The sequence below is a fragment of the Lissotriton vulgaris genome, chromosome 3_1 (assembly GCF_964263255.1).
Source record: "Lissotriton vulgaris chromosome 3_1, aLisVul1.2, whole genome shotgun sequence".
Classification (NCBI taxonomy): domain Eukaryota; kingdom Metazoa; phylum Chordata; class Amphibia; order Caudata; family Salamandridae; genus Lissotriton; species Lissotriton vulgaris.
The window spans coordinates 476,974,130-476,997,452 of record NC_141689.1 but is presented as its reverse complement, the minus strand read 5'-3'; the positions used below and the strand labels follow the sequence as shown (position 1 = coordinate 476,997,452).

Below are 23,323 nucleotides of genomic sequence, written 5' to 3'. Positions count from 1 at the left end.
GCATTGTGGTAAGTGCGTAATACAGTTGTCAGAAGGCCCCCTGGGAGGTGGTCTTCTGGCAGATGCCGCGTTCAGGCGATCAGACTTCTACTCTACTCTAACATGTAACCTCCCTGTTGTAAGTCTGCTTTATCCAGGTACACCTCTAGGATTATCACCACTTTTACCTCATTGTCAAAGGGTTGAGTCTGAATTCTGGTCCTCAATTGCATTAAACTGAGGTTTAGTTATATGAGGACTCCCTTTAGAATATTTAGTAAACATGTGTCTACAACCTTCACATACTTTTCATTCAAAAAGTACTGCTCAGTTAATCATGAACTAAATACAAAATGTGGATATGAACGTAATGTCACTCTCTAGATATTTTTGAATAATGCTTCATTGTCCAAAGGCACCCATGTTAGCCCTAAATTCTAATTCTATAGTACATACTAGAGTCTCTGAATCATACAGGTTTAAATTATCTTTAGGATCAATGGCAGGATGTGTTATTCATAGGCATCTTCTGAGCAAAATATTTGTATGACCGTAGCTTCCTGGAAAAGTTTAAGAGATCAGACCTTAAATCTGCCAAATTCATGTTCCGACAAGAGCTAAAGGTTTTAGGGCTAAACAAAACACCACATATTAGTATAGATAGCTTATGTTAATTTAATTATCTAGAGGAGAGGGTAACAATTTGAAGAACATCATATCCATCGCCTATTTATTTCTGGTCTGTCTCTTGAGTTAACTAGGAAGAGCGATCGCTGATATGGTGTGGCACAGCAGTTTATTGAGTTCACAAAAAGCACAGGTTGGCGACTCCAGCATTCTTACCCCAAACTAACTGCCACCTGCAAAACCTGCATAGAATACATGCTTTTTTAGGTCTCACTGGTGATGCAGCGCGAAACGCTGTCGCCAGCAAGACTTATTGTGATTGTGTTGCCTTCCAAGTGGAACAGACCGGTGCATGAGAAGATTGTGGTCTGTGGACGCGCACGTACAGCCACGCGCACATCGCCAGCATACAGTTTCACTTTCGCGTTCGCGCTACAGCCATGCGCACATTTCCTGCCCAGTGTTGTTCACTTGTAATCTTCTCCTCATTACTGTTCCTTTTGTGAAGCACTCTGACGCCTTCAGGTAAAGTCAGCTCTACATAAAAATGCATAAATAAATAAGTGTAACTTTCGGGCTATTGACTCACCCGGACTACGGGGGTGCTCCTAAACGGTGGCTGGCTGCAGGCGGAGCACTCCAGCTCTTCTACAGTTAATGCTGCACAACGAGGAGCTCTCTCCACAGGCATGGGAGCCACGCACTGCTATATCCTGCTCTTCACCCGGGTCCCCTCCTGGGAACCGGGACTTCAGCCCCCGCACTTCCTCTCTGGCGCCGGAGCTCTCTTTGAGCATGGCATGGGAGCCCCGGAAGGGCCAGTCGCTGCCTGCGCGAGCCCCAGGGCACGCAAAAGTTGCAGGACAGCGCATGTGCAGGCAGCCCTCCCCCTCCCAGGTCTCCTCCCCGGGCTGGATGTCAAGCTGCTTTCTGTTTTGCTTCTTTCTAGTCCATCGTAACTGGGCACAGCGGACTGAGTGCATTGCGGGCGACGCGCTCCCAGTCTATATGCTGGGTCTGGGATGAGGAGCCTGGGGTCTTGTGACTCCGTCTATCCTCAGGCCGTTGATGAGCCACTGGGCCGGTATCTGAACCTGCGGCCAGTGTAGGGTGACACGCGTTTCTGGGAGACTGCACATTTTTGTCCTGGTTAGAATCTTGCAGGAACCTGATTTTTTTACTGGGCTTACACTTGTACTGATATAACTTGTTGCTGTTCCCTTTCTAGTTCTCTTTTCTATCCCTATTTGGCTCTCCTTATATTCATCTACTTTTCAGACAAGTTTTCTTCTCCTCTTTTTCCTGTTTTCCGTTACTATCCTTCGTTTCCTCTCTCATATCCATTTCTAAATACTCCTCTATCATTTCCTCCCTAACCCTTCCACCCTGCACTCCTACCGCCACAGTAAACACATTAACAAACTTGTGAACTCTTAGCTTGTTTTCCTATTGCGCGTTGACAACAGTTTAATGCCCCCAGGGGCTAAACATGGTGCTAATTTCTGTATCGCGGGAAGTAAAAATTTGATTGTTTGAATTGGCCCCTCGCCCTGACGATTATTGTTCGATTACGGATAACCTCCCGCCTCACAAGTTGTGGGTCTGCCTCCTGTGACACATGACGTGTGATCTGACATGCCTCGTTACCAGAGTCTGTGTTCTGTGGGTTAACGTCCTGGAGGAAGGGAGGCACCTACATTCCTAAATAATGACCCCAGCGGGGAGAATAGATTCAGGACTTCGTACCTCGCTCCCCCAGATGCCCAGAATGCCCCTGCTTCGCCTCCATGTTGGATCTGGGCCCAGGGAGATCTGTGCCTAGCGGCGAGGCAGAGGGGGAGAGAGCCGGGGTGAGAGGGCAGCCGGAGACCACGGGTGTTGGTGCCCTATCTCAGCCAGAAGGTCACACCCACAAGCTAGATATAAAATTATACAAGGGGAAGCGATAACGCCCCCTCTGAAGATATGCAGTCTTTGAACACCTCCATCCCTGTCATCTCCAGAACTGTAATGGGTGCAGCAGACATTCTGAAAGCGCCTCGGTGACTTGCACCTGGTAGAAGTGGGCTACACAGATGTATGTAACTCAACAAGGGACCCATTTACTTGCAGTTAATTCAAGTGTAAGACTTTTGCGCAGTAGGTGTTTTCCGCTACATGTGGCCCGGCTCCAGCCCTCGTGGCCCAATGCTGGACATCCTTGGTGTGGGTCCTGGAATAATTGTGGTTTGACTGCGAGCTGCAGGTAGACTTATACACGGTCGGCACACCAGTTGAACAGGATGACGTGTCTCATGATTTTAAATAAGGGTTTAGAAGGCATATCTGTTTTTTACAGCAGAAGTGATCTGTGGGGTGCGCTCACGTGACCTCGATCTAGCTAGTGATGAATAATGTTGAATGAGCAGCCGTCAAGGGAGGAGGAAATCTAGGGAAAGGCTGGTTTTGAGATGGTACCAACATGGGAAACTCATTAGAAGAGGCTACTATCAGGGCTCGAGTCGGGGTCCCACGCGGGTGGATGGCGTCCCCCCAGTTAATTTACCGGCAGCTCGATAACTGGAGCAAATGGAGACAAACATTCACTCTTTGGCCTCGCTGGGGCGAGATCAGAGCCCATTCAGAACGCTGCTCACGCAATGATCCTCCACGCAAAACAAGTTTCAGACCCCGCGCTTCAACAAAGCCAAAATGGGCGGTCGCTCGTTTGCGCTACTCGCACCCTCTCTATGGAACTCCATGCCTCAATTCCTGCGATCTGAAATTTGCTACCTGAAATTCCGCAGAGGAATTAAGACTTGGCTTTTTAATGTTTAAAATGCGTGCTCATTCCTTCTCAGCTTAGCTTACCTTTTGTTTGCTTTTAGCGCCGGGAAACCTCCGGGTAGCTGTGCGCTCAATAAATGCAATTATAATAATAATAATAATAATGGCTTTTCTGATGCAATCGCATCAAAAGGGTGAGCAAGGGGAGGCAATGAGTCCGATGGTGCAAGCCACCTTTCGTGACATCGCTTCCTGTTGTGACGTCAGCGTCAACCTTTTTTTATAAAGGTTCCTAAAGAAAAAGGAGCCAAACCCGGATTGTTCATAACCCGAAACCATTCCCAAGCAGACCGCTGTGCACTGTCCTGTGCTGAATAAGCTACTGGTCTCAGCTCAGTTACCAGCACACCAGAGTTCACATCACTGAAAGCACCATCACAACTGACGTTAGTTGGAGCGACGGCTCGGTTTCCTTCATAAAATGCGCCTACCTCGAGACTTGATTGGCCATCGTTTGTGTCTACATATCCGCCTACCAACAAATGTCAGTGCACACTTTTCCACCAGGCAAACACAACACCAGCCTTCAGTGCATGCTTCCAGGCACACACACCACGAGCTGTCAGTGCACGCTTTGCCACCAGGCGCACACACCACCAGCCGTCAGTACATGCTTTCAACAGGCACACACACAGCACCAAACGTCAGTGCACGCTTTCACCAGGCACACACACACACCACCAGTCGTCAGTGCACGCTTTCACCAGGCACACACCACCAGCCGTCAGTGCACACTTTCACCAGGCACACACACCACCAGCCGTCAGAGCACGCTTTCACCAGGCATACACACCACCAGCCGTCAGTGCACACTCACCAGGCACACACACCACCAGCCATCAGTGCACAATTTCTACAGGCACACATACACACAACCAGCCGTCAGTGCACTCTTTCACCAGGAACACACCACCAGCCGTCAGTGCACTCTTTCACCAGGCACACACACCACCAGCCGTCAGTGCACGCTTTCACCAGGCATACACACCACCGGCTGTCAGTGCACACTCACCAGGCACACACATCACCAGCCATCAGTGCACAATTTCTACAGGCACACACACACACCACCAGCTGTCAGTGCACGCTTTCACCAGACACACCCACCACCAGCTGTCAGTGCATGCTTCCACCACACACAACACCAGATGTCAGTGCATGCTTTCACCAGGCACACACACCACCAGCTGTCAGTACACACTTTCGCCAGGCACACACCACCAGCCGTCATTGCACGCTTTCACCAGGCGAAAACATCACCAGCCGTCAGTGCACGCTTACACCAGGCACACCACCGGCCGTCAGTGCACACTCACCAGGCACACACACCACCAGCCATCAGTGCACAATTTCTACAGGCACACACACACACACCACCAGATGTCAGTGCACGCTTTCACCAGGCACACACACCACCAGCTGTCAGTGCACGCTTTCGCCAGGCACACACCACCAGCCGTCATTGCACACTTTCACCAGGCACACACATCACCAGCCGTCAGTGCACGCTTACACCAGGCACACACACCACCAGCCTGCAGTGCACACTACCGACAGGCACACACACCACCATTCATCAGTGCACGCATCAATTGTTAACGCATCCACAATTAACTATTGTAGCAATCGCAGTATGGAACACTTTACTTTTAAACATGACAGTGCACGCTTTTCCACCAGGCACACACACCATCAGCCTTCAGTGCACGCATCCAGACACACACACCACCAGACATCAGTGCACTCTTTGCCACCATGCACACACACCACAAGCTGTCAGAGCACGCTTTCAACAGGCACACACACACCACCAGCCATCAGTGCACACTTTCACCAGGCATACACACCACCGGCCATCAGTGCACACTTTCACCAGGCAAAGACAACATCTGTCGTCAGTGCACGCATTCACCGGGCACAAACACCACCAGCCATCAGTGCACGCTTTCACCGAGCACAAACACCACCAGCCGTCAGTGCACGCTTCCACCAGGCACATACCACCAGACGTCAGTGCACGCTTTCACCAGACACACACCACCAGCCAATAGTGCACGCTTTCACCAGGCACACACACCACCAGCCATCAGTGCACGCTTCCACCAGGCACAAACACCACCAGCCATCAGGGCACAATTCCTACAGGTACACACAACACCAGCCATCAGTGCACACATCAATTGTTAACGCATCCATAATTAACTATTGTAGCAATCGCAGTATGGCGCATTTTACTTTTAAACATATTCATCTAAAGCTCAGCATGCCACCATTGCTACAAAAATAAATACACATGTTTTTGGCCTACAATGTATAGACTTTTGTTGCAATTGGTGTTGCAATATTTCGCAATGCCAATGGCTCAAACGTAATTAATGCGAGACCTATTGCATTGCAAATGCTTGTTTAAACCTACCTCTAGGGTCCAGTTCACTCAACAGCTATTTACATGCTTAGATTTTTAAGACACACCTTTATTGATTTAAAACAAAAACGTACAAGTCCCAGAACTCATTGGGCCTTGTTATCTTCGCAGGAAGATACCGAGCTGGATTTAAGGATACCAGCCAGTGTCTTCCTGTGATATAATGGGGTTTTGAATGTTTTCCCCTACAATGGGAAATATGTGTGGTACTGACAATACCGGGTACGGTTCTACATGTTTTCCAACTTCCATGAGAAATAACTAGACCCTATCGACAGACATGTACCACCTCCTTGGAGTAGGTGCTATATGTTTCAGGGTTCTGTTCTAGGTTGGGGGTTAGCCCTGGGGTGGGGGAGCAGGAGGGTAGAGATCCTGGCACTTCAGCTTGGGAGAGCTTTTTATGTTCCCCTTTTTTAGGTCTCACCTACGCAGCGCACATGAGCTGCATAGGAAAAGACCGTTAGCCATCGCTTCACTTTTGCAGGCAAAAATGTGCACGCGTTGCATTGCTTTGAATGGCAACGCATGCACGTTTGGCGATTCCCTTACGGAAGCAAGCTTTCAAAACCATCTTTTAGTAATTAACAGATGGTTCCTGCTCGCTCCCACAAGGGAAGCAGGTGTCGGCCCCCTCCTCTCTCCCCTCCCCCTGCTGCCTCCTTTCAGCGTGAGGCGCGCACGCTTGTTATTGTTAAATACCGTCCATTCTTTTCAAAATATGTTCGTTTTGGGCTTTGATTAGTATAACTTGCGCTTGTTTTGGGCTTCCTTTCATGAGGAGCTCATGCTTGCTTTCGGATTTCAGAGCTGGAATCACCTAATATACAGTTCGGGGCTTGACAACGCAGTCTGTCTGATGAGCTTGCACCTAGTGTAGAAAGCAGTTGGAAGCCTTCAGTGACTTGCGTGAATGAGAGTAGTGCTGGTACGTTGTCTTAGGTTGACGCAGTTTCATTTGGCTCAGGTTTGGATCACCTTCTCTTGGCTTTCTTCGTCACAGGAGTGCCACCCGCCCTGTGCATATTCATGAGCGTGTCACCTCCTGCTCCACTCTTGCTTACTCGACCTCTGCCATTCCCCACTTGTACTTGGGGTCTCCAATTGCATCTATCTTAATCTGTACCAGCGGCTGGAGGAGGTCTTCAGTGGGTGCGGAATGTTCTCCTCAGCTCCCTACTAGGCAGGTATCTCTCCTACTCAGTTCCGCCAATCTCAGTCTGCTTCAGGCTTGTGCCAATGGCCTCTGTCACAACAAATGATATCAGTATATCTTGTCTACGGATTTTCTTTCTCCTTCCCCTGCCATCCTTGTTGCATTCTTTGCTGCTGCATGCTGGTCATCACGGTGCGGAGGAGTGTGTACAATCTTCTTGTATGCCATGTAAAAGGCATGTCTCTCATTGCCGATGGCAATCCATAAGTCATTTGGAGGACAGGCATTTCAATGTGCAGCACACATGGGACTAAAGCAGGGCACCCTTGCCGGCCGTTCTTTGCATCGCTCATTGCATCGCTCAAAAGGCAGCCAATTCAATCCAGGGGGGCTCACAGAAAGTAGCAAGCATTGTTTCTTATGCTCGGGTGATACTTGTGAACAATGGTGCTGGGTGCTGTCTTATCATAATTCTGCTTAGAGCTCTTTAAAGAAAGTGTAAATGTTTTGGTAAGGGCCTTTACAGAGCTTTTTAATATGCTTGCTTTGTTGTGCTTCTTATTGGAATTTATATGGATCTCAAGTACTGGTGTTCATTTCCAAAGAAACTGTGAATTGAGAGTGAAGTGCTGTAGAAGTCCTCAAGTGGTGCCTTTGTTTTATTTCCCTAGTGCTGTGAAGTGCTCAGCAGATTGAAGGCGCCTGACTTTTCTTTTAACTATTTCTTATTGCGGGGTAAGAAACCAAGGAATCTATAAGGGATTATCAGGCAGCAAAGACCTGCTGTGTAGGGCATAGTTGTGAAACATTTCCTCTGATTTGTGCAAATGGCGCAAACAACAGGTTGCCAGCTATCATAATCTAGTCTTTGCTCTAATAATGTCTTATTACTTGCATAAATATAGTGGGCTCCACTGCGTCGATGCGCTAATGCATTACTTCTATTCGCTTCTATTTTTCGACAGAATGTGTGCTAAAAGCTGGGTGTTAGTGTGCATTTTGTTATTGGGTCGTGTTTCTGCCTTTCACTGAGATTTGGTTGTTTACATATTTGTTCCAATTTCATTTTACATTTCTTTTGTGACGGTAAAATTGTCCAGATGTGTCCAGTTTGCTTCTTTACTTCGCGTTGCTTTGTTCTGTGAGGGAAGATGTTCACGATGTGCTTAAAGGAAACAGGCTTTAAAATGCAGAGAGCGATGTACTCGAAAGCCTGTGGTTTGATGAACTAAAATCTCAGACTTTAATACAGCAGGGAGAATGGGTGCCCAGCTCCGCTCTCACTTTAGTTCTTTCTATGCTTGCACGCTGGTTCGATCGTGAAGTATTGCAGGGATCTCGAAAATGAGGGGAGCTTCAGTATGTGGCCATGATCTCTTCTCCCAATTAGGGTCACAGATTATCATTTTGACAGAGGCCTGCTTGCAGCAGCATATGAGGAAGATCGTTTTCCTGCTTTGATTTTTGTTTTAAAGGTAGTGAGTTTGAAACATTCAACTTTTATTCACAGGTCCATTAACAGTATTTATACTGACCACATCTTTAGCCTTTTAAGTGTCAAGAATTTCTGCTGATATCTGTTTTCAGGTAGGAAGCGTTGAAACATTATTGTTCTTGTCACATTGCCCGACAATCAGGACTCAGTGCCACTTTTGAGACGCTGCTGTATGTTTTATAAAGTATTTACAGGTTGCCGTGCTCCGCGTACTGTGGGTGGGGAAACTGTATTTACTGTGTTTTGCAGGTTCAGTCACCACATAGCTATTTTCTTTGAAACACATTTTTCAGGGGGTTAATTTTAAAAAATGACTGCGTCCATAATTTTTGAAGGGACACAATTCACTTTTTATCTCTTCTTTCTACCAGTTGCTTCTCCCCCTTCCTCTCCCAATTCGTGTTGCTTCTTTCTCTCCCTGCCACGTACATGCTGCTCCTTCCCATCCCATGCCCCACGTCTGTGGTCTGTGTTACCTGTAATAGGTCTCGCTTTGGGACCTTATAAGTATTTAGTTATGCAGCACAATATCCTTGGTGCAACAACATTAACTGTTACATGGATAAACACTTACAAGGTCCCAAAGGCGAGAATTATTAGCTATGCCAATGCTTGTCTGAAATATGAGGGTGGATGGGCTGGGCATAGGAGCTGCTTTAATCCCCCGAGAGGTCTTTGGCTCTGGTGTGTCGGGCCTGGAATTATCTGGTCCAAAGTTTGAGGACTAACTAATTTCAGCCCTGAGGCACTAGCTAGAAAACTTGTTGTTACCTAGAACAGAATGCTCCCAGAGGTTGACCACATCCTGAAGACGCCACTGGAGATATTTTGGCCCTGGGATTCTGTAATCCCATATAGCGACTAGTGATTTGCTCAGTGTGTTTCATAGTACAAGTAGATGTGATTATGATATTATTTGTATTTTGATGCTGCGTGCTTGGTTAGATGCACCCATGTAAGATATAAGATTACATTCCTCTTGCTACACTATAATTCTCGGATGTTTCCCCCACTGCTTTATAACACTCTACTCTACTGACATCTCTTGATTGCATTGCTCTTTAGGTGAACATAACGAAGCCTCAAGTAGAAGTCACAATCCCACAGTCCAGCATGTCTTCATCATTCAGTGCTCAAGTGAAATGCATCCCAGACCAATCATGCTACCACTGTGTTTGGGGAACCGAAACTGTAATTATTCACAGTAAGTTCTTAGTTATATTTTCACTCGATGAACCTCTTTTAAACAAGTATTCATTCTTTTTTTTTGCCTACTATTTTATTTTTTTACCAGGGCTCACAGAAATGCCAAATGTGACCAAGCCAGTCATTGAACCTCTGTCAGCAGGTAGAAGGGCAGTCTCCGTCAGCTGGGAGGTAATTATGAACTTACTTGATCTTTTATGAGCATCAGATAGTTTATTGGTCGAGTCGTGTTTTCCTGATTCAATAACCTCTCCTTCACAGCATTCTTTTATTTGAAATGGTTTATTTTGAAATTGATATGTGATCTTATACACAGGAATGGCTAATGATGCACCACCTATGAGGCAATGTGTTCTTATATGACTAGGAGCTGTTCTGGTGCCTGATTGACTGACCACATATGTTCGAGCAGCTGTAAGTAGAAGATTTTGATGCTTTAAATTATCTGAGAAGTGGTCTTAGGAGACAGCAGACTGGCGATTCCGGGTGCTGACCTTGTGGCAGCCCTACAGGGCACCAGTCATGCCATCTGTGGCAGGCACCTGCCATCATCCCTGAAAAGGGAGTGCCCCGACTGACTGAAACCCCAAGCCTGACATGAAGGAACAGACTCTATGAGACCAAATGGTTGAACAGACCGGCTTTGGGTCGCACTCAGCCACCAATGTGAACATTTTCCAAGACTCTTTGTGTTCTAGTGTCTGTCCTTGCCAGGTTTGGAGGCAAAGAAAATAGAGACAAGTTGCTGGATTCTGACCCACAGTTTGGGTATTAAATCAGTGATGTGCACAGAGTCACCACAATGGACTACTAACCTCCGGGTTTGGTACTGGGCACCAGGTGGGTAGAGGGGGTTATACAAAGGATCGTCTTCCCTCACAGGCTCTGACCAACAGCCAGTCATCGCCCTGCCTTTGTTTTCCAAGCGAAGGAGCATTGGTAAAGCTCGACATTCAGGTGGAACCAGAGAGTGATGGTGAAAGGAAGAGTCCTACTTCTATTTAAATGAGTTGTTCTTCACTCCACTTGCAGTTCACGAACTAAAGTAGATGTGGAAAAATGGTGGGAAAGATAACTGCCACTCAGGAAGGGTCGAGGTGCCCCTACCTGAGAGGGAGTGGTGAGAGAGGTTACCTTTCTAGACAAAGTGAGTCAGTAGTGCTCCCTACGAGTGAGGGGCCATGTGGTGGCACCTCGTAGGTTTAGTTATAGTACGCCCAGCTTTCTGGAGACCCAATCCCACAACAATTTCACAAAGGGCATCTTTTTGAAATAAACTATTGTCATCCATACAATGCTTCAGACTAATATATTGAAAATATAAATAAATCACAAGAAAGATATGGCCAGTAATAATCCAAAAATAGTTATTTAATATTCTTACAATCAAGTGAACACACAGTGCTTGTGAAGTGCATGTGGACGGCGCAAGGTTATAGACATAAAGTAAGATAATGGCGAAAAGTTATAATGATCCTGTGCATGAGTAAAAATCGGTGGCCTCATTTATGAGAAATGACGCATCGCTGCGTGAAAGCAGCGATGCGTCACTTCTCAGTGCGCACTCCTTGCGACATTCCTGATGCGTCATATTTAATGTATGACGCATCATGTCGCAAGGAGTTACAGATACGTCAGTATTTCTGACGTATCTGTAAGCGCAAAAGTGACGCATTGCTGGAGTGTGTCACAAAAGTGACGCAACTCCAGCAATGTGTCCTTTCACATGGGGCAAGCCCCATGTGAAAGGGCCTGCGTCAGTCTTACGCCTGCTATGAGGCAAGCGCAGGATTTTGACGCAACGGTGTCCTAAAAGTGACGCAGTGAAATCTCATAGATTTCACTGGGTCACTTCTACGACCCTTCCTTGCGTCAATACGCCCCCCCTTGCATACATTATACCTGGCGCAGGTATAATGTGACACAGGGGTATACAAAGTGGCGCATCTACCTAGATGCGTCACTTTGTAAATATGACGCAACAATGCGCATTTTTTACGCCACTGGTGCGTCACAAAAAGTGACGCACCGGCGGCGTAAAAGTGACGCAAGGGCTCATAAATAAGGCCCCATGGAATAAATGTTGTCGTATGTGCCATTCTACAATAAATATCTTTGTCAGCCGGAAAGCTTCCGCAATTGATCTAGTCATTATCGGGACAAAATGGAGCTGTGGGATTGATTGCTGCCTGTTTGAGCTCCGAAGGATAAGAAAGATCAGAGGTGTCCGCTCAATGAAGGGCCGAGACAAGAGAGCCTCCGTAAACCAAGCAGGGCTTCACATCTTAGCTGTGAGTTAAGCTGTAGATAAGGATTCCACGCACAGCATAAGCAACGCCGAAAACCCTAGCACAAGCATTCGTGTCAGCTTTCTGGAGAGAGGCAGCCTCTGACGTCTGCACTAACTTCCACTTGAAGTGCAAAGCCCAGATGACTTGTTCCCATTTTATTGAAAACTGCACAAGGGGATAGCTATCAGTTACTTAACTTATGCACTTAGTCTTCTTCTACCCTACTGGACTGCTGTAGTTAATTCATCACTTGTACAGCAGAGGTTAACTTTCTGCTGCAAAATAACACAGATCTCTCCATTTCTTAAGAACTTGTCAGTGATGCTAGTTACCCAAACAACGTCGTCCCTGTGTGTCAGGATTACCTTTGATTGGGAAGGTGATTGACGGTGGTGCGGCTGGTCTGCTATTTCGTCATATACTTGTTAACTAATTCCTAGCTAATTTTCTATCAGTCATGGCAAAATCTCTTCTACAGGTTGAAGGTGATGCATTATGGTTTCTTATTAACATCCTTAAAGATCGAGCCTCCTACTTATCAAGCTAATCCCAATCACTTAAAATCATTAATTCTTTATCCAGCCATTTCAGTCAGCAAAAAGTGGGATTCTCAAGACTCCACACAGTCTCCTGCCCTTTTCAATGAATATATGGGACGACTTTTGGCTACTCTTATTAAATCAGGGATCCTTTATTGTCTGTATACTGATGGTATACAGTTTACCTCATGGTATCTTCTCTCACTGATACAGCACTCCTCTCTAATTTCCTGGAGACCCTTCCACAATGGCTGATTCTTCGTTGCTCAGAATTCAATGTTTTAAAAGCAGGATTTATGTTAACCTCTCTTAAAAAAAATAACTACCTGTTCAACGATGGAAGGACTCTTTTAATATCTTAGACTGCCAATCTGCTATTCTTGATAACACACAATCGTTGTCTTTTCACTGATAATTGACATAGCCTAAAATATCAAATAAATGCCATGGCAAGGAACGCAAAATTATTGCCTTATTGCCCGCCGTAGCAAGCTATACCGGCTATCAAAGGCCCGTTGCAGCGTTAATGGTCCTAGCCGAAGGCGAGGGACTTTAACAAGGCAGCGGAACTCTAATAGCTGGTATAGCCCAGCTACTAAGTTTGTTAGAGCATTCGACAACTAGACGGCAGAATCCTCTAACAAATTAAACAAAGGCTTAAGAGAGCGCAAGGGGATTGAATTTCCATCGGGCTCCCTGAAGCCTTAGTTCAAATGTGGTAAATATTTGATTTACCGTCCTAATTTCTATGCAGGTAAGTACTTAACAAAAATAACTCAATCGGAAAGAAAGAGGCAGAGTCCGTGGTGTTAGAGTTTCTTAGGGGTTTTATTCCTTAAAAAGGAATGGTCATGGTACCAGATCGGATATCGGGTTCCTGCCACCACTGGGGTGCAGGAAGGGATAGAGCATACTTTATTGACAAGACATAACTTTTATACTTAAACCATAGAATGAATACCAATACAGTAGGCGTAACAGCTGAGAGAAACAAGATAACAGCATACACGTGTTAGCAATACGTAATCAAAAGGCGTGAACTAGGCGTGGGCATAGAGGTGTGTGCTAGAAACGTCACATGTAAGTGTCACGAGTAGGTGGGTACTTAGCAGAATTTGGCAATGTCAGCAGAAATCTGAGGCCTGGATGCGCGCGCAGCTGCATGACGCGTGAATGACGTGGAACTGGAGGGAGCAGGGGACTTGACATTTACACTAGCGGAAAGAGACAGAAGTCTGGCATGTCAGATCAACTCGTACCTATATCATATCTGATATCTAATGTTTGGGAACCATATTATCTAGAGGAAAAGGTCTCTTGGGCAGAGGCTATTCTATACTGACTGTGAGTGCGTGTATAAGCGTCTAAGTGTCTGCATGAGATGCGAGGGGGCATGGGCCTACCATGGTAACAGAGGCTATGAATTACTTGCACGGAGACAGTGAGGCCGGGCCCTTTGCTCTGCAGCTGGAAGATGTTTACTTGAACTAGTAGGCAGGAATGTATGTTTGAGGAGCGGAACAGATAATTCGAAGGTTGAATACAGTGTTGGCAGGCAGCAGGCTGAGCTAAGCGCCGTTAGCCGCACAGGGAGTAAGGCAGAGGTCACGGGTACAGAGACAGCCCAGGCTGAGGCGTTCAGAATCAAAAGGCAGAAAAAGGCTCGATGGCAGAATTCAGGGCCTACTTCGCCAGAGCTGAAAAACGTGTAAAGTACACCACAAAAAGACGTTGGCATGGCATACTTAGGAACGGAATATTCAACCCGTTCAGGGTGGATCTGAAAGAGGACATGTTAACGTTGGACGCAAATGTATTTGCGTCTTCATAGCTGGCACAGGAGGGAAGTTACATGCACTTTAAGCTGGTACATGGAGACGGTGGGGTACACGTTAGGGAACATTTCTCGACCATAAAATTTATATTTCCTCATTCCCTCCTTGTTCCCTACGGACCCTTCATGATATATCGATTCTCATGAACCGATCAGTCTGTTCTTGTAACATTATTTGCTCTTCTTTCTTCTTTTCGCGTTTTAAGTGAAAACTGGAATGTGCAATACATGAAGTGGCGCACAGACCACAAATCGCTGGCCCACACTGTAGGCACAGGCAGCAACTGAATACTATGACAAGGGCAATGCCTAGGAAGGATAGGATCTTCCATCCCCAAGCGGTCAACGTTGTCCAGAACCAACCGGACCAAGTCCAGGTGCCTGGATTCTGATGTATCAAACTTGCAATCTTATGAAGACGTGTAATAGCTTTATATACTGTAGGCGCGTTTTCTGGAATGAAAACACAGCAACTTGACCCGATGACCTTACAAGCTCCGCCCCTATCTGCTAGGATGACGTCAATAACAAGACGATTCTGGAGAACAACAACCCGCATGGCAGATTGCTCCTCTGTTAAGTTGCCTAGAGCGGAGGTAGTTTCATTCACTACTGCTTCGAGTGTTCTAGTTAATCTTCGTATCAGTTTACTATTTTGGACGGGACCTGTGAAGAAAAAGAATCCTTTATTGAAATCTGTGTATTGCTCCCATGCTGTTTCAGTATAGTCGACAATCGGGAGATCTCTTCGGAGTCTATTCTTTACTAGATTTGTATTTCTGTGATAATCAGGAGGGGCTAGAAAAACAGGTGGCAGAAGGAATGCAATGTAACAGGTACCATCCCAATCTAGAGGTAAGCGTATGTATGCGGTATGGCCACAAACAAAGTAGGAATGACGAGTAGCTCTAAAGGAAGATTTGCCTTGATCACTGAATTCGACCACGGTAGTACATTTGCTATGACCTAAGTGTACTGAACCCTTCTTTCTGACACATAAATCACCTTTGACTGGTAATACTGACATAGCGGGGAGAACTGGTGCAGCTTCGGATTCGACAGTAAGAATCATAAGGTTAATTGTATAATTACCTAATCCATATACTTCATTTTCTAGATCAGTTCCTATTCTAGTGGGAAGTCCCTTTTTGTCAGGATAACAGGCGTTAAGCAGAACTAAGTTCAAGTTTCCCCAAACCCAGTTTCCTTCGAAAACAGCAATATCAGGATCTAAGGAATTAATTATTCTAAACCATGCTCCACAAGAGCCATTGTGTGTGAACAGGTACGGAAAGAGGGGCAGAACTCCCTTGTATTTCTGATAGGGAGGGAGTCGGCCACATATCCAACAATTCGTAGCATTATTAGTCTGATGGGAGTGATGTAACATACTAATGAAGGTGTTGTTGCGCAGCGCAAGTCTGTAAGATAGTTCATGGGGAGGTAATTCGCTAAAAGAATGTTCGGCAGTGACATTGTAAGCAGATTGTTCACGCTTGAAGATAGGGTAGTATATGGGAAGCAATATACTGGCAACAATAATCAGAAGACTTAGAAAAAACATAATCAATAATGTCACTATACAGTGACTACGGAGTGATTTACAATATGCATGTTTCTTGAGTTGTCTCTCTCTCTCTCTCTATCTTGATCTAGGGGATACATGTCAGAAACTATTTAACCGATTCACCTAGGGGAGGACTTAAACAATTAAACTGTCTGACTTGCTAGATCGAAGTTTTGTTCGATACTCCTCTTGGGGAGTTTTCTCTCTTTTTGGAACTTTGAAGTCTTTAGTATCGAGGCTGTCCTTTGAGGGGGTGGACGAGTCAGTTTCTGGCAATAGTTCATTACATTTTTTAATATGACTCGTGTGGATCCACCCCTTTCGGCCTTCCACTTTGATTGTGGTCCTCGTGGTAAGAAGGACGATCTTCGGCTCCTTCCAGCGGGGCTCCAGCGGGCTTTTCCTGTCGAAGTTGCGAATTAAGACTGTATCCCCGGGACGGACATCGTGTGGCTTTACATCAGTGTTGTCGGGGAAGGCTGCAGCAACCTGTGAACGACATGATTGGAGTGCAGACATCAAGGAGGCAAGGTAATCTGTCAGCATATTACAATCAACATCGGTTATTTTCTTAGGCATGGGCGTCCCCCACATATTCGGTGGTCTGCCAAAGACCACTTCATACGGGGATAGTCCTGATCTCGAATGGGGGACCATTCTCATATAGAACAGTGCAACTGGCAGGGCGACTATCCAGTCGACCCCTTTCTCTTTACAGATTTTAGCAAGGCGTGTTTTCAGTGTCTGGTTATGCCTCTCTACAAGGCCAGCGGCTTCGGGATGTCGGACGCAGTGGAATTTCCACTGATATCCTAGCAGAAGGGAAACCTGTTTCATGAGCTCGGATGAGAATGGCTGTCCGTTATCTGAGTACACGACACGAGGCAAGCCGTACCGTGGGAAGAATTCTCGAACCAGCTGCCTGGCAGTGGTCGGGGCAGTGTAATCTGGGACTGGATATGCTTCGGTCCAACGGGAAAGTGCACAAACAACTACGAGGACATACTTGAATCCTCGACAACGGTCCATCTGGATATAATCCATCTGGAGGACTTCAAAAGGGTGATCGGGAGGATGGAATCCACCTTGTTCTACAGGAACGCTTTTACCTGGATTGAACTGACAACAGATCATGCAAGTACGCACTTTCTGTTTCGCTGCTGCTCGTAAATGTTTGTTGTACCAGAGATTCTGTAAGCTGTCTAACATAGCTTTTTCTCCTAGGTGTGCTGGACTATGTGCTGTATTTATTATGACTTGAACCATAGAGTCGGGGAGAAACCATGTAGATTTTCCCTTTGTCATCCAACCTTGATCTGTCTGGATCCCTCCTAGTTCAGTCCATTTCTTGATTTCATCTGGAGTAGCATGTGTCTGAATATCGATTACATCTAGTATGGGATCCCTAACTGTCATACAATGTGTCGGTACTATTGTCTTTGTCATATCAGTTGTCTGGGTGTGAGTCAATGCTGTATGTTTTGCTGTTTGGTCTGCCAGGTCGTTACCCTGGGAAATGGAATCTGTAACTTTAGTATGTGCTTTGCACTTCATGATGGATATGCCTGAAGGCAGATGTATTGCCTCTAATAGTGCTTGAATGAGGGGACCGTGTTGGATCTTGGCACCGTGAGAGGTCAGGAAACCTCGTTCTTGCCATAACACTCCGAAGTCGTGTACAACTCCGAAAGCATAACGTGAATCTGTGTATATGTTAACATTTCTGTTCTTGGCTAGTATACAGGCTCGGGTCAGAGCGATGAGCTCTGCTGCTTGAGCGGACAGTGTATCAATACGATATGTTTCTTTAACTTCAGTTTCAGTGGTCACTGCATAGGCGGCCACTAATTCTCCTGTGTTTGTTCTCATACATGAACCATCCACATAAAGTGTCAGGTCTGGATTTGTCAGTGGAACATCTGTTAAGTCTCGTCGGGGCTTTGTTACTGCATTAATGATCTCTATATAATCATGCGGGGCTGAATTAGTCATAATCGAAGGTAACAATGTTGCGGGATTCAGGATGTTACAGCGTCTGATTTCTATGTGTGGCTGGAATAGTGTCAGTTCATAACCTGTCAGTCGTGCTATAGTCAAGTGTTGAGTCTGAGTTCGGTTTAGAAGAACCTCTACAGAATGTGGAACTTGTACTGTTAATTGATGTCCTAAAACAATTGAATCGCTCTGTCTGATTGCTAGGGCTGTCGCTGCAACTGACTTTAAGCACGCAGGGAGTGCCTGGGCTACTGAATCCAATGTACTTGAAAAATAAGCGCAAGGCTTATGTGAACCTGCTTGATCTTGAGTGAGGACAGACAACGCTGTACCATCACGTTCTGTAACAAAAAGTGTAAAAGGTTTGCTGTAACATGGTGTTGCTAAAACTGGTGCTTGACATAAAGCTTTCTTTAATTCCTCAAAGGCCTGTGTATGTTCCTGAGTCCAAGGAAGGGCAGTCGAAGTCGCTGCCTCCTGTGTTGTCAACTGAATGAGTGGTTTAGCTAGAAATGCATACTGGGGAATCCATTGTCTGCAGTACGAGGTGAGGCCTATAAAGGCCCGCACTTCCTTTTGTGTCTGGGGTTGTGGCATATTTACAATTAACTGGATGCGGTCAGGAGTGAGCTGTCTCCCCACTTTGGACAGCAAGTGACCCAAGTACACAACTTGCTGAACACAGAATTGTAGCTTCGAAGGAGACACCTTGTGTCCCTTGTCGGCCAGAAAATGTAGAACTGTCAGTGATGCTTGTTCACATTCTGGTTCACTTCGTGCGGTGATCAGCAGATCATCGACGTATTGTAGTAAGGCGGTGTTAACTGGCATTTGGATACAATCAAGTTGTCTTTTTAGTGCTTGACTATAGATGCTGGGGCTTTCTGTGAATCCTTGAGGTGCGCGTGAAAATTTGAAACTTCGTCCATTTAAACTGAATCCGAAGAGGTATTGGCTCTCTGGATCAATGGGCACACTGAAGAAGGCGTTCTTGAGATCAATTACAGTAAAGAATGTTGCTTCTGAATCAATAGCAGTCAATAGGGAAGAGATGTCGGGAACCACAGGGTACTGTGGAACAATGCATTTATTCAGTTCTCGTAAATCAATCACCAACCGATATACTGGCGGTGCATTGGGATCAGTACGTTTAAGAATCGGAATGATAGGGGAATTACAGATATTGGAGTCGGTCTCTACGACCACTCCTTGGGCAATGAGCTCTTCAATGATTTCCAGTAAAGCCACTACAGCATCGGGTGGTAACTTGTATTGTCTGATTCTTGGTAAAACAACTCCTTGTTTGAGTGTAACACGGTATGGTGTGATGTGCATGCAACCTACATCGGTCGGGCCTTGTGCCCACAGGTGCTTCGGTACATTTTTCAATCTGACATCAAACTCTCGTAATACATAGTGACCCTTAAAGTCACGCAAAAAGAGTCTAACTCCTTCCGGAGAACAACATATCACAGCTCCTAGAGCCTTCAATGTTTTGATACCTAACAGGTTTTCTGGACATGATTTCGTGAGTAACAAGTCTGTAACACGTGATAATGGACCCACAGCCAGGGGGACTGGTTTCGATACCTCATTTACAATAGGCTGTCCTGAAAAACCAAGGGAAACCTTCTGTGAGCCTGAGAGGGGTGCCCCTGGGACTTCATTATGGCTGATTGTTGTGCGGCTTGCCCCTGTATCAATTAAAAACTTTCTGTCTTTTCCCAATACTTGACTGTGTACATAAGGACCCTCTTGATCTACAGGAATCTCAATAAGAGGCAAGCCAACCTCCCTCTCTAGGCTGTTTCATGTGTATCGTTGATAATCGGGATAATCAGATTGGGCATACTGGCACATCTGCCGTGAAACTTGCTGCGTTGCGGCTATGGGCTGTGACTGTGGCTGTGATACCGCTGCTGTCTGTGCTGTATGTGGTGGAGCATGCATAGATTGTGAATTCTGTGAAGTCTGTTGCTGACCCTGGTCTTGTCTAGGCGGATGCGGTCTTTCTTTAGTTTTACCTGTTGCTATATTGTGTTTCAGGACTGGGCATTCATGTACGTAGTGACCTGGCTGCTTGCAATAATTGCATGTCCCTTTAACGGGAGCTGCGGCATTACCTGTCTGGGTCGTACCCTTTCTCTGGCCGTCGGCTGGAACCGACTGGGCCACTAACATTTTCATTTTCGTGTCTTTCATACGTCTCTGTTCGTGATCCTGTTCTTCTCTAATTCTGTTCTGATGGTATTGTAACATTTGTAACATCTGGGATGGCGTGTTTGCTTGCCATGTACTTTCAACTTTATATACACGGTTTTTGACTGCTGTCAGGGAATTCTCGACTAACTTTGATACAAAAAGATGCGGGTACGACTCGCTACCTGGTTTTAGGCCACTATTAATAATGAAACATTTCTCGAATCTTGAATAGAAGTCACTAGTATCTTCATCGTGTTTCTGTTTACAGGCTGAGATTGCGTCCCAGTCTTCCTTTTTAGTGGTCAGTAATCTTGGCAGAACCTGTACTATCAAACCTGGTAATGCTTTAGCTTTCTCCCCAAGGCCTAGCCCTGGAGTACGAGTTTTTTCCTCGTCTCCTATTTCTGTCCATATAATCTTTTTGTCTCCCACCTCCCATTCTCTTTCCTTGAGTTTCTCGTAGATGCCGGTGGGCAGCAGTACCTTTAACATTTTCATGATATCTGTATATGTGTAATCTCCCATGAGTAACATGTCTTTAAGTTCTCTGTGAAAACCTGCAGGGTCTTTATCGTGACACAGTACTAGTTTCTTCATCTCCAATAGTTCTAACTTGGTCAGAGGTGTGTGTACATACACACGTTTCAAGGTATTATCGGTACCCATAACTGGATGTACTTCTCGTAAAGGGTTCTGCCTTTCAAAACGCTCCATATGAAACATTTTTCTTTCTGGGGGCGGAGCGGAAACATATTGTGGGCCTAAGAAAGTGTTGTATCTGTGCCGTTGTTCTAGAATTATCTGGATTAACTTGGTACTTAGGCCTCTCCATCTATCCATGAGTAGTGCTTCTAATGTATCGTGTAAGGGACCTGGATCAGAATGTTTATTTCTGTATAACGTGAGGAGGTGCTGAATCATATATATACCTGCTAATTTCTGCTCGTCTGGGGATAGGTTCAGAAATGTCTGCGCTACTGTGTCATCATTGTATATATTAGGATTGTCAGCCCATAGTACTGCTGACCGGGCTAGTTCTTGTTCATCCATAGAATTGAGTACATGGTACCCCATTCGTTCTCGAAGCATTTTATCAGTGTCTTGAAACAGATATTCAGGAGAATTCGGTTTTGATATGCCAGAGAGAAAAACTCTCTTGCTTTCTGGACGAATGCCTTTCCTAAGGTAATTTCCCTTACCTACATATGCTATCGTATCTGTAGTCGTTTCTTGTTCTTCAGGTCCTTCCTCCTCCTCGGAGGAGGCATTCTTGTCACTTTCTTTTTCTTTTTCATGTATTTCTATTACTGCCTTTCTGATTTTCTTGTACATACTAGCTATACAATTCACTTTATCATGTTTTCCCTCGGCTATATTTTGACCCCACCTGTTTAGTGCTTCCATTTCATCCTGGTCTGTCTCAGGCCTGTCTCGATCTCTTATTAAGCAATTTATGAAAAAACGTAATATATATGCTTGAGTGTCAACTTTCTGGTGTGCCAGGGCCTCCTTAATACTATCGGGATTTTCTCCAGTCTGGACAAAATGGTATATTCTATCTAGATGATCAGTCATCCCTGGGAATAACATTAGGTAATCTGTAGCTTGTCGCAAGCGTAGTGACGCTATCAACATTCTATCGTCTTTGCCGGGTACTGGATCGTATCTGCAAACTGGAAGTTGTTCTTTGAGTATGTCGAGACGGGGTGATTGGAGTGTAGGGTGCTTCTGCATGTCCCTAAGGTGTAATCTGTGTGTTGCTGGCGGGGTCTGGAAACCCCCGGTCGCACCTCCTGAGGCGGAGGCTTGGGCATTATCCCTCTGTGGAGTCTGTATGTGTACTTGAACTTGTCTCTTAATAGGATCAGGCAAAAACAGATTTGGTATCTTAACCTTAGGTGTGGGAAGTGGTGGAGGTGGAGGAACAAGTGGAGCAGGCTGTCGAACGGGGGAACCTTGTTGCGGTAATGGCGGGGTATGGTCTGTAGGCGGGTTGCCACCTCCGTCCCCGTCACCGTCAGTAGGCGGGGCGCGTGAATTGGTGTAAGCGGGTGCTACATCATCTAGATAGGAATTCAGAAATATGTCTTTAGTAGTCCTGTGATTTACTTTAGTTGGAACCAATGGTGACGGCAGATCTTTCGGTATTTCTGAAGTGGCTTCAGGCGAACCCTCGGCCACAAGATACATGCCATTTACAAGATTGTTTCGTGCGCGGTCTACTTGTTCTGCTTTTACTCGGATTCCTTCATTAACTAATTAGTTCTCTCGGGCTCTATCTGACTCTTCTCTATGTCTGTCTTCTCTACGGAGCGCTCTTTCAGCACGTTTATGTGATTCTTTACGCCAAAATTCTATGGCGTCTTTCTGAGATTGTCTGGCTTTCTTTTTCCATAGCGCTTCTTCTACCTTCACGATGCACTCGGCATCCCATGTTCCTGTAACGGGCCATCTGTGTCTCTCGTCTAGATGCTTAGTATAGTCAGCCCATAAATCTAGATACAATACGGCATCTAAGCCATGCCTATGGTACATAAAGTTTCCAGGAGTGTCCCTAGGGGGGATAGGAATTTCTTCCTCTAGTATCCCTTTCCTAGTTCCTATCTGTCTTAGTTTATTGAAGAACGGCATCTTGTTACTTAGTACTGGATACTTGGTACTGGTTACTTATTCTGAACACAGCTAGTTACACAAAAACACAATAATGCACATTAAACAATCACTCATACCACGACATTAATCACATGAAAAACATTTTGAACATATTTCTCTACCCTAGATACTGGATGTACTGCTAAACAGCACAGATACACTGTCGAAGACAGTGCAAGAACTTGAATAACTGATATACTGCTAAACAGTACAGATACACTGTCTAAAACAGTGCAGACCGCGTTTGTGTACCCAAACACGTCTTTACCGGATACATAACAATGCACCCGTCTAGATACGTCCCAGCAATGGTACTCACCGGGAAGCACGGAACAGAAGGCCTCGGAAAACTCGACTGGACTGGACCGGACTGGACTCGACTCGACTCGACACGTGGATACTTCGGAAACTGGTGGGCCTCTTGACACCTCGGGCCTTGCTTCTTTCGGCTAGGCTCTGGTCGGGATCCTCCGCACTCCTCACCGCCTCGTCTGGGTGCTGATCGCAGTCTCCGTCACCTCCGTGGGCC

At 45.8% G+C, this 23,323-nt stretch overlaps 1 protein-coding gene across 1 annotated transcript in view; it reads left to right on the top strand.

Annotated features, from left to right (window-relative positions):
- Positions 1 to 23,323, top strand: part of LOC147726646 (interleukin-31 receptor subunit alpha-like) — a 672,471-nt gene that overhangs the window by 352,966 nt on the left and 296,182 nt on the right. The window contains exons 8-9 of the mRNA XM_086960699.1: positions 9,574 to 9,712; positions 9,803 to 9,885. Of these exons, the coding sequence (XP_086816825.1) occupies positions 9,574 to 9,712; positions 9,803 to 9,885 (222 nt within the window). The remainder of the gene's footprint in view (positions 1 to 9,573; positions 9,713 to 9,802; positions 9,886 to 23,323) is intronic.